Raw genomic sequence first — 18,101 nt, forward strand, 5'->3', positions numbered from 1 at the left:
ACTTTGATCTGATTTACGTGAAGTCTTTTGCACAGTGTCTGAAACACGTGACGACATAGAGCGTTCTCCCTTGGCTTTCGACGATGAGGGCTTGGACGTGGGGTGACCGCCGTGCAGGCCCCGACATAGGTTGATGGTGAGTCTTGCTACTGTAGCAAAGTATTCTTTTGTGTACTGGTACTTTTTTGATGTTTTTTTAAAATCAGTTAGTGTACTTTTACTGAAGTACTTTTTATAACAAGTTGTACATTTCAAGTTGCATCGGTTACAGAGTAAAAACAAAAGTCCACATCAAAAAAAGCCCTGAAAATGTGTGAGAATGGAAAAAAAAAAGATGCCAAATAAGCAGCTGCAGCAGACAAGAAGCTGCTGGTGTGTTTGTGGCTGCAGAAGAGCAGAGCTCCAGACAGACACATGCTAAATATCAGGGTGTACCAAGGGAATAGTCTCACCCAGGCACGGTCTAGCAGTTTTATGAACCACAATGCACAAAAATGAAGAGTGACAGGCTGAGTGGACAGGTTATAATATGAACTGAGAATGGTAACAAAGTTGAAACATTGTTGACAACTTCCCATTGCACAAGACTGACAAAATCATGTTCAGACACCGGAGTACAACAATTAAAGAGAGGCATGTCAACAACCACCGTGTTACCTAGCAACGTAGTGTTGTCGGTGTCTGCTACGCTGTGTGTAAAAACAGTGTAGCTTTTCGCTTTAAGTGGCTGCAGCCCCTGTGGAGTTTATATTGATTATACATCTCTGTGTTGTATCAAGTTGCATTGCTTTGGTGATGTTTTATTCTGCTGTTAAAGTGACAACCATTTTATTTCTGTAACATTGTTGCTCCCCCCAGATGCAGCACACACGAGTACATTTCAACTAACTTACTTTTTACTTTTATCTAAATACATTTTTAGAACGTTATCTTGAGTAAAATGTATTTAAAGTCAAGTATTATATTCTAGTACTCTTTCCACCTATGCCTAAATCTTACACAGTGAACCTTTAAGTCTGATTTTACCTGTCAGGTCAAAAAAAACAACCTTATCCAGTCTTTGAAATCCCATTCAGATGTATAATAAGTTTTGATTTACTCACCGTTTAGGATGCTGACCTTGCGACCCTGGTATTCCGAGCCGAGGGTCACAGCATTGCCTTGCTTGGAGGCCACAATGCGCACTGTCCTCTGGCTGTCGGCGCACTCGATGTTGGCATTGTAGTTGGGGTTGTTCTGAGACAAGATGTTCTCTGCACTGCTGGGATTCAGTGCAGCCTGGATGGGGTCCCGGCAATATGATTTATATCTCCATGTGACAACAGGAGGCTGATTGGAGGTTGTCTGGTAGTTACAGGTGAGGGTAACTGGCTGGAAGAGGATGACTATGTACCTCTTTGTGGGGCACTGGACCGAGATGGCCATTGTGGACTCTAAAAAAAGAAGAAAAAAAAAACACTGTTAGTCATGTTGTGATATTAAGTGTTGGTTTATATGGTTAGTCTACAGTACCCCTAGGGAGTGGTATATGACATAGTATTTCCTCATTGCTAGTATCACTGAGAGTCGCTATGATGAGTCATCTCAGACAGGTTCTGTATTGTCTGACCATCACAGCAGAGCGAATTATGACATCCAGTATGCACACTTTACATGCTCTGAGAACAGGGGAATAAGTAATACCAGCCTTTGGAGACAAACCAAAGCCCCTGGTTGGCCATGGGATTTTGTGACACTATGACACAGGTACATTTGGGTTGTTTCCAGCCAGACATGTTCTTGAAGGTGCCCCCTGGAGTCTTCTGTGTCATAACTTGACTTTTCACTCACCCAGCGGCTTTTCCCATATTGCTCAAGTTAAATGTGAAGTCCCTAAAAGAACCATACCACTCAAAAAAAAAAATGTCACTTTGCAAGTGTATATTTGATGTACAGGTTTTGTCTGCAGACATTATATCATGAAACTGCCATAAAAAAAAAAGTTTATATACATATTATATATACATAAAATCATATTGTAGGACTATAAGGGACACCATCCAGAAGAAACTAGTGTAGTTTTGTAATAAGTTGTTGAATGCTTCAGGTGTCTTCTAAAGCTCTAATTCATTTGAACTATGACAGATAAATCGCCTTTGTGTTATTTCAACTGTTTTAAAGGTCGTGTCTGCTCTGACCCTCTCATCCTGACCCTCTCATCCTGTTTCACTAACCTCATCTTTCATCTTAAACGAAAAGACCTGAGGTTAGCCTACAGGAATGACAGAGCACACCGCCAAAACATCTGTGTGGTTTCCAAATGGGTGACTTAGCATAAATATTTCCCCTAACGACATTTTTTTTCCATTTGTACACTGAGTAAATGTCATGTCATTCCATAACACAATGTTACATATAAGAAGAAGTTCCTTTATTGATCCCCCATAGGAGGAATTCAAGTCAGACACAGCAGCACAGTGGAATGTAATGTTAAAGTACAATAAAGAATAATACAATACAAATATTATAAAAGATATAATAGAAAATATAAGACTATAATTAAAATTATATATTACTTGGTATCTTTTTTTATATTGCTCATTATCTTTGTAGGTTTTGCATTATTTCTGTCATAAATATATGTCAATAAAATACTAAATTATAATCTTTAAATAATATTTAATTATGAGCGAACTCTCTAGGTATAAGAAAACCCCTATCAACAACAACAAGCCACTTATCTGTTGTTATAACAGGTTATATGGTTCAAAATTCTTGTTTGATAAACTGCTGCCTTCATCGAATGCAACTTTCTTAAAACGCAATAATAATATTAATAATAAACATGAACAAAAACAGACACTGGGCGAAAAATTACCAGAAAAAGACTGGGTCAAATTTGAGAAAGAGTCGAGCAGCCATAGTAGCAATTATCAACAGACCTCTCACGGAAGAGGGCCCACCCTGTTTGGTAAAAAAAAAAAAAGGGCCAACTTACCTGTTGCCATTAAAGCGGCGATGATTAACGTCCAAAACATTTTTACTCCTCTTTCCTCTGACTCTCCGTCGACGTAGAATCTTGTTATTTCATCAAATACACACTAATTAAACCCCTTCAGGTTGTACATACTAAAGAGCGCAACTGTACTTCTCCTCAGCCAGGTAGTTCAAGCTCCATTTTGTGTCTTTGTGTGCTTGAAGGCGAGGGGAGTACCTGAACGTCCCACGTCAGCCTCGCAGCCAACAGGTGAGCTCAGCTGGCACAGACAGGTTGCGAAACACAGGGGTGTGTACGGTATTTTCAGTTGTTGTTTTTTTTTTTTTTTTGCTCGATGGTGGACTCATTTGACTACAAGGAGCTGGTGTTAAGAACAGGACGATTTAAAATAAATACCAAACTGCTTCTTGGTCGCTGTGTTTTGTTCGCCCTGAGAGGAATTTGACCGAGAAATAACTTGTGTTTCACCTACCCGCGCTAGTTGGTACAATCCAGACACTGATAAGCGTATCAAAACCGCTGTTTGTTAATGTTCAACCCGTCTGTGGGAGTACAAGTGTGTGTGTGTGTAACCAAGTAGGCCTAGTTTCTGTGGGTGGGAAATTTTGCAACTGAACACTGACTGTTGCGCAGTTTTCCCGCACTTTATTATCACAGTATTACTGCATAATATTCACTGTGGGAAGTAACTAAGTACATTTACTCAAGTACAAGTTTGAGGTAGCCTACTTGTACTTTACTTGAGTAACTATTTACAGTTTTTGCTATTGCACTACAGTTCAGAGGGAAATATTATACTTATACTCACTCAACAACATTTTTTAATCACTTTACGTTATTTAGTAGATTCAGATCAGTAATACAAAATATTATCAGAAAATAAATAATGATGCATTATTGGTTAAAATATGACTGTACTGAAATGGTGAAATTCACAATTTACCCACCCAGCAGTATATATAGTGAGATAGTTTCAATAATTAAAATCCAGTGATATAAAATATAGTCTGAAATGGGCCATTTTGCACTACTTTTGAGTACTTTAAGAATATTGTGATGCTAATATTTTTACTCAGGTAAGATTTTGAATGCATGCCTTTTACTTGTAACAGAGTATTTCCACAACTTGGTATTGCTTAAAGTTCTCCTCCACTTAAAAAATATGTTTTTCTTCCCACAGATGGATGTTTGGGCTTTGCAGATGGTATTTTTAATGAGGTCGAATTAGTAGACACATTTTAAGGCTTTTGATTGGAAATTTTAATGTTTGTGGACAAACATAGTCCGAAAAATTACCAGTCCCTACAGACTGAGCTACTGCTTTCTTTTTTTAAGCTATTCAACAGTACAGTAGTTAAACCTTAAGAATGATGCTTACACATTAAAACATCAATAACTACAATCCAAGTATTCAAAGGGTCCAATCTGTGTAATGAGTACTTTTATTTTCAGTTTATTATAGCTGCTAGTAGGTCCACCATTGTACTTTTACCTCAGTAAACATGCATGACTTTAACTTGTAACAAGTGTCAGTGTTTCTACACTTTGGTTTTGGTTTCTTTTTTTTAAGTTGGACTACTTTGTCCATCACTGATTAATAATGACAGAATAATGACCATATGCCATTTAAAGCAAGTTTTAATTAAGACAGCAGATACACATATTCATTAGGGTATTTTAGCAGAAAACTCGCTAATTTCAAAAATCATTATTTTCATCAAGTAGAGCTCAAACCTGATTTGTCAAATAAGCAATTAGTTAATCGATAGCAAATTAAATTAAGTTTTTTCAAAGCAAGACAAAACAAGCAGTTTGATGACATAACTATGGACATTTTATAGCCCAATTCATTGAATAATTAAGAACATAATCAGCAGGCCTGTCCTTAGTCTAAAGCAATTGTCCCAAACAGTATACATAAAAAAAAAACTGCACAGCTATTTTCTATATGGCATTGCTATGGAAGCTAAACTAGCGATTATTATGCTTGGCGAGAGTATGGCTTCAGCACACTACTGACTTCTTCTGATCATGCGGTGTTCTTCACTGTTTCAGTCCTATTAAAAAAAAACAAGAGTTTCTAGTGTGCATCTGTTGAGTTAAAAATATTCATATTCACCTAGTAGGCCTCCTGTATTTTTTAAATTAATATTTTAAACAACTCAGTGATAATGATAAATGCCCTCATTAATGAAATGTAATATATTAATACAGACTGAACCTACCTGTTTATTTGGCACTGCTAAAAGGAAAAGAATAAAAACATATTTAAATAGTGAAATGTGTTGTACCATATCTAAGACATACAGTCAATTTTATCCTTTGAATGGCGTTGAAGACAGAAGGAGTTGAAGGAGTACGTATGACTTATAATCACTTTAGTGACTCATGCAGAAACCTAACTGAAGATAGTTCTGTTTCTCAATTTAACACATTGAAAGTTATGTGACCAGTGACCATAAAAAGTCATACTTACAATGTAGATCACCAGCGCTGCCACCAGATAAAGGACTGCAAAATAAAAAGACGTAGCTGTCAAAAATCTGCCTTTGTTTTAAGTCACGCAGTTTATCAATGTCAGTATCCAACTGACATTGAGTGATTGTGTTAAATACATACCAGCACTAGCAATCAATCCGTAATGGCCTCGGGTGAGTGGCTGAACACCTAAGAAGAATAAATACATTAAAATAGTACCAGGAACTCTACAAAACCTAAGCTAGACTAGGTAATGTTCAGAACCTTTTTGTCAGAGAAGCGAGAGAGGGTAGAGGGGGGGTACAGACCAGAGCCGAGGCCCGGTCGGGCACAAAGCACACGGTGCAAGAATGCCAACAGATTGCCAAACTAATTCTATGCTAATGCTGAGGATTCGATGATGCTTTAAAGGGGCATTAGGTCAGAGAAAGTTGTGGGAGCGTTTTCAGACTATTTAGACTGTATAGATAAACAGGGATGATGGCTGGTTGGATAATGTGCAGTAACAGCTGATGAGTGACAGCACAGGTAAGGTTTGCCTTTCATTTACTGCAGGGGTCCCAAACTTTTCCATCCCAAGGTCCCCCAAATAGCCAACACAAAGTACATACTCCATAAACACAGTAAGCATTGATGTAGTGTTTTACAAATCAAAACATGGCCATGCATCTATAATTCAGTTCGTCAATGTTTGCATCAAATTGACATTCAGTAATAGTGTCAATCACATACCAATTGATCCATTATGTGCAGGGCCACAGGTGCGCTGTCCACCTGAAGAAGAAGAAATACATTAATATATCATCAGGAACTCCACAAAGCCACCTGGTTCACTTTTCAAGTTTTAATGCATTGATAATTGATGATTTTAAATGGTCCAATATTCAACTTATACAAGAATAATGTGGAAACTTGGAGCCTTCAGTGCACATATACTGACTATACATATACTTGTGTCCAGCAGAAAACTTTAGAAATATGCACATTCATATATTCTGGATTTTTTAAAGAGGTAAGAGTAGATGCCTTTTCCAAGGATTTTGGAAATTATACTTTTGTTTGTGGAAAAAAACACATCAGGCACACATTATTGTTCCAAGTAGATTTGTATGCATGTCTTAATATATATCTGGAGGGGATTTTTAAATTGTATGGGAAAGGAGCAGTGTTGCCTTTTCCTTTTGTGGGTACAGTTGAGGCCGCCTGCTTAAAAAAAACTCACGAGACAGGAAGCAATGTAAATCGTGGGTGGGTTTTTTGAGAAACACCATGTTATTTGATGTGTCATCTACATTCTTGTATTTAATTGTGTGCTTATGAGTTGTTGCCAAATCAAATATTCATTTAAATGTAGTAGAATCTACCCAATGTTTGAAAAACTTTCTCTTTCAGTACACATTTAGCTTAGTTTTACCTAGATGTCTGAACATCTTTTGACCAAGGAACAAGAGATTCATGTTTAATACATTCAAGTAATACATACAGCCAGAAGAGATGTTTAGAATTTGTCCTCCATTACTATCTTCCACCTCCATATTTGTAACGCTCCCTGAGCAGATGATGGTGATGGTGGAGCGATGACGGCACACAACGCAGGTCTTAGGAGTAGGGTCAGAGATTCCACAGCATTCTGGAAGAGTTTTATTTTGGGATGTTGAGATGTTAAGATCCCCTTGGTACACAGGAGTGTCATCAGAGTCATAAATAGTCGCCAAATTTGGGCATCTCTCCTCATCCTTGCAGATAAAACACTGAACTGCGTTCAAAAAAAGAGAAAAACCTTGATGAGTAACATGAGGTAAATGTGTGTTCATTTAAATTTCAGAACAAAGGTACTTAAATCAAAGAATATTGCTATTATATAACTTGAAATAATAAAATGACTGCAGCTTGGTTAACTACAAATGTCTTAACTTACGCCCTTGGTCTGCTGGAGGTTGAGCACCTACGGCTGGTTTAAAAAAAATACTGTCAATTATTGGTCAAAATTGTGTTCAGAGTTCACAATAAAAGGTAATTTTTAGCTAACCTAAATAAATGAAGAAATTGCACATAATTGTGTGACACTGAAATATAATCACACTTTTCAGCACATACCAGGAAAGCCCCCAAGAGCAATGAGCACCATGCAACATTGAAGGTACACTGAAACATAGACCAAAAAACAAAATAGTTATAATAATAGTTATTAAAATATAATATGTATTGTCCTTATGAAGAGGTACACTCTAAACTGGCATTAATTTCTGCATATCATAACCAATATACTGGAATAAAATTATAATTATATATTCACCTAATTAAATATTCACCAGTAAAATCTTATCTTTTTTAGTGTTAATTCAATTGTAAGTTTAAGCAACAAGGTAATAATTTGATGTGGTGTTGTACAGGACTGCATTACAGTGAGAAGAGAAGAGTTTACAATATTGTGCCTCCCTCATGTATTTAAATAGGAGGGGAAAGATGAAACAAAGTCCAGTACAAAGGCACCTTTAATTACAATTTCAATAATAATAGTATCATTGCGTTTACACATTTCTGTCAAAGTAATCAAATACATTATAAACTTTGTAAAACTAGAACTTATAGCATAGCTAATAGATTTTATAGGTCTAACTTACAAGTGTATATTACTTAATTAATTATTACATATTATTTTCCTGATAACTTGAAATTTAATTACATTTCCAGTTCTTCCCAGCAGCTCTTTTCTTGCGATGCTTAACTTTTATCTTCCTTCCAGGAATCAGTGGTGGGCCTTTTGGTTCTCGTGGGTTTGCCCCGGTGTTCTTTTGGGTGTCCATGATGCAGCTTTCTCCTCCTACTAACTCTGACTGCTCCTCTGTAAGGGCTGTTCTGGGTAAAACCTTAGCAGTTTCCTCTTTTGGGTGGGTTTGGGCTATCAGTGGGGCTTGTGAGTTGATGACAACAACAGTGGACAATTTCTCAGCAGACACAGGGCGTGCCAGTGGGGGAGCAACGGGGAAGGCAGCATGGCAAAACCCAGATGAGTATAAACTCATATTTCCTGCCATTTTAGGGTGCTTAAAGACAAGTGATTCTGCATTAGGGATTGGGATTACAAAGCTACCTTTATCTACTACAGGCAAAGCACGTTGCACACTGTAACCATCACTGAATTGATGCGCCATGTTGGAGGAAAGGCCAGCATCACTGTAATATGAAAAAGAAAAAAATGCTTCCTTTACAAATCTTTACAGTAGAAGCAAGAGAGGTGCTGGTTCTTCCAAAGAAATGAATGGGAAATGAATAAACACATTTGTGCATTCATGGAAACAAATAAAGTAAGCAGCTAATATCAAAATGACTCCAGACATCACTGGTTGAGCAAGGCATTACATGACATTCAGATTAAATCATCCAAATCAAAAATATTTTCGAAGGATGAATAAAGAGAAGAGAACCATACCCGCTTTCCTGAGTGTGCAAGCTCTGGCCACCTTCAAGTGTGAAACATAAAAAACAGTTAAAACTACGAATAGCGGTTATTTTTAACAGAACCTTTTGTTTAGTCGGGCATACTGTTTGCTTACTTTATAAAATAATTACTTCCTCTAAAAAAAAGTCTACACTCTAATATTGAGCTTTAAAAAAAACCTGTGACAATGAAATACAATTATTATAGTAATATAATGAGATAAATCTGAAATTAGATCAAACAGAAACACAACAACTGTCCATGGGAATGTCTGGCAAAAAGCACATGCTCCGGTTTACTTCCCTATTTGTACTAATGCGATTTCAGCTTTAAAATATAAATAAATCATAATAATTTATTTCATCACCGAAGTAATTAAAATCTGTGATATGATCAAAGGCATGAGTTTAGTCTTCAGGGGGGCACGGACTGAAAAAAGCTGTCAAGTCCTCCAGCTTTGCCAGGCCTAATGAATGGAACATGCAGCAGGCCCTTGAGCACAGCAAAAAAAACTTTCCTTCTCTTTAACTAAAGAGTGAAACTTAAATTAAAGAAACTAAAGAAAAAATAGAATATAAATGAATGGACTTACTTTCTGACCGAGGATGTAAAACATAATCCGTTGGATGGGTCATTATTGTCAAACTGAGCAGCAGCTGAATGAGACGTTGCTGTATGAGTGATGTATAAGCTGAACAGGAAATGAATGAACATATCCTATCACTAAAATTAATTGTAACAACATCTCCACCTGGTGGAGAGACAGGTTTGTTTCCATCCATTCCAGTCCATCTTGAAAAAAAGATGCAATCATTTATATTATTTATTTTATTATTTTTATTATTATTGTTTTTAAATAAGATCAGTTTTGTTTTTCCTCCTTTAATGGGCTTGGATGAGGTTAGAGCTTTTTATGTAACTACCATCAACAACATATGTGCAGAGTTTCATAATGTGAGACAAACCGGAAGAAAAGGTGAAAGAGAGGCCCATTTTATACCACAGATTAAAATGTGTCTCGGGTGATCACGTACAATACACATTCAATTATAACCTACCTCCAAGCGTTTATTTGTACACATTTTTATTGTAGTTTAAACTCACATTTATCCCAGTGAATTAAACTGTTGCATAACTAACCCCAAAGTTCCTCCTTCTTCTTTTTAATCCCTTTCATTTCATTTTGTTGTTTTTGTGTCTCGCAGATTAAAAAACAAACAGGAGGAGAAGGAAAAAAAAACAAGTGGTCATTTCAGATTTTGAGTTTGTTTCGTTTTCAGAATGACAACTTCGTGATTCAGTGTTTCCAGATCTTGTACGTCTGTAGGAAACTTCAAAGCAAGTCCCTGATCTCAGTTTCAGAGTCCAGACATAGTCATAACCAGGACTAATAAAGAGTTCAAATAAAAACACTTATAAATTAAGTCACAGAAGTGCAAACAAGACAAGAATATTTATTGTGAAACATTAAGATGTCAGAACAAATATAAAATGGAAAACAATCACATGCAGTGAAAACAGGAAGCAGCGAGAGGCTGGAGCCAGCAACACTGCTAACACAGAGTAGTAGTCACGGTTTTTGAATAACAGCTTGTCTCACTGGAAAAAATTGAAGGTTGAAGGTTGCGGTATTTGTTCTTTTAGTGTTATTATGTTTGTTTCTATGTGTTTTGACTATTAAGCCCCTCTGGGGAGCTGTTTACTATTTGAAAATTCTAATAAAATAAAACTTTGATCAAAAAAAAGAATTATGTTTATTGCCAAGTAGGTTTTTACACCATGAGGAATGTGTCCTGGTGCAATTGGTGCATAAAATATACAAATACAAATATACAAATATATACAAATCACACAAAAATCACACAGAAAAATAAAGTATTTTCAAAATATAAATAAATAAAGATAAGAAAGATAAGAAAAGAAAACTGTGCAGAAGACGGGGGTGCTTTAATGTAATGCATACTGTATATATGGGATGGGTATAAGAGTCAGTGTCAATTTAACTAACCTCTATATTCGGGTTACTGTGTTCACACTGCAGGTTTTAGCATTAAATTCTGATTTGCTGCTCAGATCTGTTTTGTTTTTTTTGTTTGGTTATTCAAATGTTTTGTCAAATGTGGCCCATATCAGATTCCAGTGTGAACAGGTCATGGTCCTGAAGTGACCTGCATGATGGACATAGATCTAGAGTTCTGATATGACTGTTCACGTCACATTGCAACAAAATAAGACCTGAATCTGAATGGAAAAGATCAGATCCATGGGATTTGTGCTGTTCACACTGTCATTAAAAAAAAGTGATCCAAGTTCATGTATGAACAAACAAATCAGATTTGAGTCACTTGTGCTGGCAGTGTGAATGCAGGCTGTGTCATAGGTGTTGCTGCTGTATTTTCCACATGGTCATCAGAGTGGGAATACCCCCTTCCCCTCATCTTGCCTCGTCCACACAGTCACATGCCCTTACGTTTATCAGGCTTTTTCCATTCTCATTGGTTCTCACAGTTTAAACTGTGCCTCTCTTTCCTGACCTACAGTGAGGCTGCTGAAGCACTCAGGCGTGCCAGTTTGGCCTCCAGGCCACAGACCAGATGCAAGAAGGCGTGGAACAGGTATAAAGAGAGATCACTATGTCAATTCATGTCCAGACCTGACGCAGATGCTTTTCCTCCACAGCAAAAGGTAGGCACCAGAGAGGATTTCTGTTGAACAACACAGGATAACATAGATTTATCCACTTTTAGAAAAGTTGTAGCTCAGTATAGAATTAAAATGACTAATAACCTTTTAATTCTTTGTTTGCTTCCTGTTTTGAACCAGTCGACTCAGTGTCTTGACTTGATCAACTAGATTGTAGCACTTCAGGAGGTTTTAATTACATTAAAAATGTCTTTATTAAACAGAAAGTATGCGCTGATGAGCCTTTCAGGTGTTTACTGGTTATTAAAGTCTGTCTCAGTCTGTCCTGTGTTAATATTAATTGCTGTTAGTTGACTGCCTGCAGTCATTTCAAATACTATGACTATTCGTTCTCAAGTTGTTGACAGCTTCAACATGACAGTGTGTTTTTTTCAATGTGTTTACGTTATAAACTGTCAACTTCCTGCTCCAGTGTATGCAAAGCCAACTATTCTACTAAGTATTATCTGGGACCAGTTTGTCAGCTTTTTTTATCTTCCTGGTTTACAACACAAAACTCAAAGACTGTGTGAAATGCAAAATGCTGACTCACTCTTCTGTCAAAATCCCTAAAACAGTAAGCATTTCTGTTTAGATCAGTGCATGGGAGCCATTATTTACACAACAGACTCAGTTATGGTAGATTTATATGGTTACAGAGGTCAGCAGCATACCTATTGCGTCTTATTTATTTATTAATGTTAGGTTTTTTTTCACTTCAGGATATAGGAAATCCGGGTTTCAGACTTCCCCCCGCCCACACTGCATCTCCAATTTGTTTCTGGATATAATCAAATATTAATTCCAATTAAGTGAAACAAAATTATAGTTCAGTCATATTATCAGATGCTTCTTTCCTTTATAACACATGATGCCCAAGTCTTACTCGTTTCCCTCGCTGACACTCCCTTTCTGAGAATACATACTTCATTTGAACACATTTGTCTTTAAGCTCTGACAGGCTGTCAACAGGTTGATTCATGCTGAGAAGAAGCTTTGATAAAAATATGTGTAGAAAAATTGGACAATCCAACGCAGTAGCTCTGTGGTTTAGCACCAGTGTTGGTGAATATTTGCAGTTGATTTCCTGATTTAACTGAGACTGTTAGTGGTTAGTTTCAAATACAAAATAAAATGTATTTGAGAGCTAGTAGACCCCCCTTTGGCATCCTTTATAACTGTGACCATAACAGTAGCTTCTTTCTGAATTGCTCATGCATCAGTAATACAACTCCTAAGTATTACGTAAGGTAACAAAGAGGAAAGTCCCAAAAATCACACATTTATGACAAACATTTATGACACATAGGACACCTGCACTTCTAAACAGGAACATTGCTTGCAAAGACTTACTGACAGGACCGGATATTTACTCCACAGCTGCACAAACCACAGCTTCAAAAAATGTTGAATTAACATTTCTGTTAAACCATTTCTGCTTTTTATTGTCTGATCTGAGCTTGCTTTTTAAAATGGCCTCACCTTCACTCTCTGGTCATCACCACTTGGTCTAGATGGCGTATTCCACCAGCACTCTTGCACAAGGCTGTTTTGGGAAGGTGTACAAGCAGAAGTACAATGATACCTGGGCTGCTATAAAGAAGGTCCCCCAACAGCTCATCAATAGGAAGGACCTGGAGAGAGAGTGTGAAGTGTACAAGTAAGTACAAGTGTGTATTTTTTTTTATGTTTGCACTCTCAAAGATGGCAGAGTAGGTGATTTTTTAAAGGAACTACTGAAAAAGAAGAAGCTGATTTCTTAAAATGCTGTGAGGTAAAACACCTAAGTTTCCAAAATGTCTGAAGAGGAAAAATGTAAAATGTGTAAATGTGTAATCACATTTTTTTGTTATGGGGTGTTTTTCAGGGAGGCAGTTTATGTAAATAAAGCATACTTTAAGTACCCTCTGTACATATTTTAAAATACAGTGTACAGTAATATTGTTACTGGGTACCACTATCAATATTGCAATTCAATTATTTCTGGTAAATCATTTTATATAAATGATCATACTTAAAATGAAAATATTTGGAATTGTAAAAAATGTAAATATTACTTTCTTAGGAAATGTATCTGACCTGAAGCCCTTTGAGAGCGTCTTTGTGATATTGATATTATGCAAATAATTTTAGATTACAGAAAAACAGAAAAAAATCTGAGTTGCAGGGTTTTTACTAGTGATATCCGCTTTGGGAATGGGGGGGGGGGGTTATGCAGAATTCTCGCCTCACCTAAAAGGATTCCAAGTGGTTTCAAATCTTTCAGCCAAAAAATATTTTTTATTTTGTTTTATTTTATGCTGACTTGTCATTTTCTCTTTCTCTCCATGAATTGCTACCACTGATCTGCAGCAAAGCAAATCATCCCAACATAGTGAAGCTTCTGGGCAACATAACTCTCGCAGATGGAAAATGGATAATTCCTCTAGAGTTTATCTTTGGAGAGGACTTGGAGACCACCATCTTCAAAGCATCAAAGTCTAAAATACAGGTAAAGCTATCATGACAACAGACAAAAGTCACTGATTTCACATTACACCTTGTTAACGTCAGCCAAGCAGTTTAATGCAGGCCTTAGGGGAAACTCATGAGGAAGGTGGTTTGAATATTATGCAGGTGATATTTGTTGCCAGTCTGGCTAAATTTGATCTCAAATTTCTGCCTCTACAGTTGACTCCATCTAATAAAGGCACTATCATCATCGGCATGTGTGAAGGGCTGCTTCACCTCCACTCCAAAGATATTGTCCATCAAGACCTCAAGCCTGAAAACATCATGGTGAGTGGAGGCCTGCCAGTATTGTCAGTGTATTAGTCTAAAACATAACATAATTATTCCACATACTGTATAGGTGTACTGGAAATGTCAGCTAGTACACCTATGTTATCATACCACCTCTTTCCGCCTCATGGAATCTGATGTTTTATTTTTATTTTGGTATGGTCTTTGATTTTCTTGAATCACAGTGATCCCTGTACTGAGACAAACTAATCTTCATTGACTAAATACTGCTTTAAGTACCTGCCTTTGTTTAGGACAGTGAGCTCTGTCTTGAGATGTTACAATGATTAACAGATCCTTGTGAGTGAAACCCTTTGATCTATTGTGAGGGAGAGCCCAGGCCCTCACCTTTTGTTTAGCCTGATTGTTTCCTGTAATCCTGTATATAATTATAGCCACAAACTCACTCTACAGCTATGTTTTGAACTTCTGTCTCCACTGTGCAGTGAATAAAACTCATCTGAACCTGCCACAAACATTGCACCTCAAGGAATTTTCTTCAACATTCATAAGTATATATAAAAGGCTCATTCTGTAACAAAAGCATATTGATTCTTATTTTCAGGGGATTATACACTTAACAACTTAACTACACATAAAATACTGTATACTTCCTAAATGTTAAACACTGGACTGAACTTTTCCATCCATTGCCATCATCAGGTCAAAATTTCAATTTGTCAAAATCTTAATATCTGCAAAAATTGTGACATTCCCATCAGCCTCAGCTGAGCACTAACAAATGTTTTTACGCTAACACGCTAAACTAAGATGGTGGACATGATATGGTACAGCCTCACAGAAGTGCTAGCATTGCTGTCGACTCCTATATGAAACCTATAATCACTGGGCAGAAGCTAATGATGAATGACCACCTTGCTGTACATTATCCCACTTTTAAAGCTCTGTGAATTGTTTTGTAAGACAATATTTCACATCAACTATATTACATTTGTCCTCCAGGTGGAGCATAACACAAATAGAGCCGTCATCATCGACCTGGGACTGGCCAAGTTCTTCAGACATGGTCTTAACTCTGCCATTGACATGGGGAACGAGGCCTACTCAGCCCCCGAAGTGCTGCAGAGGACCAGCCAGCGGGACCAACGCTCAGACGTGTGGGCTATGGGTAAGATCATCGCTGAGCTCTGTGCCCGGGTCCGGCTGTACACGCCCAGCGTCTGTCCCGCCAAGATCACGGAGACCCTGAAGGATCAGCCGTACTGCCGGGCTGTGTGTAGGATGGTGGAGAACAACCCTTCCCTGAGGGCCTCCATGGGTGGGGTCATCAGTGAGATACGAAGAGCCGGAGGTGCAGGCATCGTCATCGATAAACCCGTTAAAACAGAACACCTTAAGCCACCTTCATCCCACATTAATGTCACAAACCAGTCTCCATCTCCAATGAACAGAGGTGCATCTCCAATGAACAGAGGTGCATCTCCAATGAACAGGGATCCGTCTCCAATGAACAGGGATCCATCTCCAATGAACAGGGATCCATCACCGTTTAATAGAGATGCATCACCAATGAACAGGGATCCATCACCGTTTAATAGAGATGCATCACCAATGAACAGAGCTCCATCCCCGTTTAACAGAGATCTGCCACCGCTGAAATGGGAGCGTTCACCCAGACCAGAACTCAAAGGTTTGCATCCTCAAGCCGGACTGCACCTCTTTCCTTCCCCTCAGAAGACAGAGGATAAAAACAAAAACCAGGCTCTGGTCCCGACAGGCGGAGCTGACCTTACCAGAGACTTCAGGAAAATGAGATTGTACGAAGAGGCTGCCAAGGATCTGCCCTGCAACCTGCCCACAACAGGGAGGGTGGTGGTGCGGCGCTTTGAGGAGAAAAATGGGGAGGTAGAAAAATGGGAGCAGAAGGAGGTGGTGACTCGTGATGGGAAGATAGTCAAGTATGATGATGTCAAGTTTAATAGCAAGTAGTAGTAAAATAAGAGTTTTGTCTCCTCAAAAAGGACTGCATGTGCAGGTTAAACTGGTTAGTTCAGGGTCCACTTTTGGTATCTTCTTAGGAGAAAATAAAATGTATTTCCATTGAACTAAGGAGTAAACTGAGATTCAGCTACAGTAGGCACATATTTCTACAGATAAAATGGACTTAACAACAACCTTTTACAATCTTTCCAGCTGGGAGTTTTAAGCTTTAATAAGAAGATATCTTATCTCTAAAGGCTTTGGTTGTGCTGTAATATGATATTCAAGCATGTTAGCAATTGGATTGATCTTCTAAATTCTTTCCAACCATCAGTGAATGTTCTTCAGCATTTGAATGTATATGACTGTGAACACGGCTCATACATTATGTATTTGTTTATGTATATAAAAACATTCTGAAATATTTTTGCAATTTTTTTATATTATATATTATAACCCTTGAGAACATCAACCAAGTCACAATCTACACTTCGGTTCAGTCATGGCGTTGAATAGTGGCCTGAAAAGTGTTTTTGCAGAACATTAGGATGTCACAGTGAAGTTGACCTTTGACATTTTGAATATAATATGTCAACACTTCATCCTATTAGACATTTGTGTGAAAATCTTGTAATAATTTGCATATGAATTCTTGAATTATGGCCAAAGACATGTTTTTTGTTGTTCCTGAGATATCGCCTTCCTGAGAATGGGACATCTATACGTACGGACAACCCAAAAACATAATGCCTCCAGCCACAGTTATCGCATGTAGGCATAAAAACATTTGATAAAGGGTCACTGCTTTATTTTCAGGGGACTCAAATAGGGCTGCAGCGACCAACTATTTTCAAAATTATTTTCTTGATTATTAATCCATTGTTTTGTCTATAAAAAAATCTGAAAACTGTTCCAAAAACCAAAGGTGTTCACTCTACTACAATAGAATGCTAATCCATACATTTGAGATGGGTGGTCCAAACATTTTGCTTGAACAGTTACTTAAACCATTAATTTATTATCAAAATTGTTGCAAAAATAATCAATAAATTATTTAATCAATTAATGGTTTTAGCTCTGGGTGCAGAATTCTAAGGTCTGCCTCTATTCAGAGCTCACACACACAAAACAAGAAGCACAGTTTTTTATTCTACAGACCATTTTAAGTACCAGAAGAGCTTGTTTCACAGTCCCCATGTACCCCCAGCACCATGTAGTAATCTTAAAACAACACAGCTGACAGCACTGAATTCTACTCACTGGTTGGTGTGTCTAATTGCAACTTTTTTTCCTTCTTCTTACTGTTGGTGTTTGTTACACTTTGTTACACGCAAGTGTCTTAAAACCATTTCACATGTTGAATCCTCCTACAAATTGGTGACTTAAAAATAAAAACCAGCAGCTGTTAAGTATGACTTGTGATCTGTGGATCTGGAGCCTTCTATCTCTAAGCCACAAATTACAAGGAAGTGGGATGTGTGGTTTCCTCTGCAGAGTTGAGGAGTAAATGTCTCTGGGTTGTTTAAAACCACCTCCTGGAACTTCTGTAACATGTGCTTGGTGTTCTTTAAGAGGGTCCTAAAGAATACAAATATATATGGCAGTTCCCAGGGAGACCCTACATAGTGATGATGATCACATAAAACTGTTGACAGTGCTATGCCTGATTTCATTATGTCATTAGTTTTGTAGGTCAGAAACCAAAATATTGGACAAATCATCCTGAATGTGCCAATCCATTCATAGTTGACAAGACTTTTCAATATAAACCACAAGTGCAAACCTCATGGGGGCACTAGA

The 18,101-nt window shown here is 37.6% G+C and overlaps 3 protein-coding genes across 4 annotated transcripts in view; 1 reads left to right on the forward strand and 2 right to left on the reverse strand.

Moving 5' to 3' along the window:
- Positions 1-3,283, reverse strand: part of lsr (lipolysis stimulated lipoprotein receptor) — a 17,484-nt gene extending 14,201 nt beyond the window's left edge. The window contains exons 1-2 of one of the 2 annotated variants that reach the window (XM_035672453.1): positions 2,978-3,283; positions 1,104-1,433 (exon numbers count right to left, since the gene is read on the reverse strand). In XM_035672453.1, coding sequence (XP_035528346.1) covers positions 1,104-1,433; positions 2,978-3,017 — 370 coding nt within the window. In that variant the 5' untranslated portion in view covers positions 3,018-3,283. The remainder of the gene's footprint in view (positions 1-1,103; positions 1,434-2,977) is intronic. The other variant, XM_035672454.1, reaches the window with a different exon arrangement.
- A 4,099-nt stretch (positions 3,284-7,382) lies between these two features.
- LOC118335953 lies at positions 7,383-9,594 on the reverse strand. The gene is made up of 4 exons (XM_035672472.1): positions 9,490-9,594; positions 8,889-8,919; positions 8,142-8,632; positions 7,383-7,600 (listed from the first exon to the last, which is right to left on the reverse strand). The coding sequence occupies exons 1-4, from the start codon at positions 9,530-9,532 to the stop codon at positions 7,542-7,544; spliced, it is 624 nt and encodes a 207-aa protein (XP_035528365.1). The 5' UTR covers positions 9,533-9,594; the 3' UTR covers positions 7,383-7,541.
- A 3,499-nt stretch (positions 9,595-13,093) lies between these two features.
- zmp:0000000881 (probable serine/threonine-protein kinase kinX) lies at positions 13,094-16,663 on the forward strand. The gene is made up of 4 exons (XM_035672261.1): positions 13,094-13,239; positions 13,932-14,070; positions 14,250-14,357; positions 15,324-16,663. Exons 1-4 carry the CDS (start codon positions 13,094-13,096, stop codon positions 16,308-16,310), a joined length of 1,380 nt encoding a protein of 459 aa, XP_035528154.1. The 3' UTR covers positions 16,311-16,663.
- Positions 16,664-18,101: the final 1,438 nt, after the last annotated feature.

This window comes from Morone saxatilis, unplaced genomic scaffold (assembly GCF_004916995.1).
Source record: "Morone saxatilis isolate NCDOM2014 unplaced genomic scaffold, NCSU_SB_2.0 Contig24, whole genome shotgun sequence".
NCBI classification, from domain to species: domain Eukaryota; kingdom Metazoa; phylum Chordata; class Actinopteri; family Moronidae; genus Morone; species Morone saxatilis.

Excerpts from the sequence above, each read along its gene's own strand:
- LOC118335953 (XM_035672472.1), bottom strand. The coding sequence starts at position 9,532 with ATGACCCATCCAACGGATTATGTTTTACATCCTCGGTCAGAAA. Across the intron at positions 8,633-8,888 it reads TTGCACACTCAGGAAAGCGG|TGATGCTGGCCTTTCCTCCA; the intron begins GTATGGTTCTCT and ends TTCATATTACAG. Across the intron at positions 7,601-8,141 it reads TGCTGGGAAGAACTGGAAAT|TGTACCTTCAATGTTGCATG; the intron begins GTAATTAAATTT and ends TCTATGTTTCAG.
- zmp:0000000881 (XM_035672261.1), top strand. The coding sequence starts at position 13,094 with ATGGCGTATTCCACCAGCACTCTTGCACAAGGCTGTTTTGGGAAGGTG. Across the intron at positions 13,240-13,931 it reads AGAGAGTGTGAAGTGTACAA|CAAAGCAAATCATCCCAACA; the intron begins GTAAGTACAAGT and ends ACTGATCTGCAG. Across the intron at positions 14,071-14,249 it reads CATCAAAGTCTAAAATACAG|TTGACTCCATCTAATAAAGG; the intron begins GTAAAGCTATCA and ends CTGCCTCTACAG.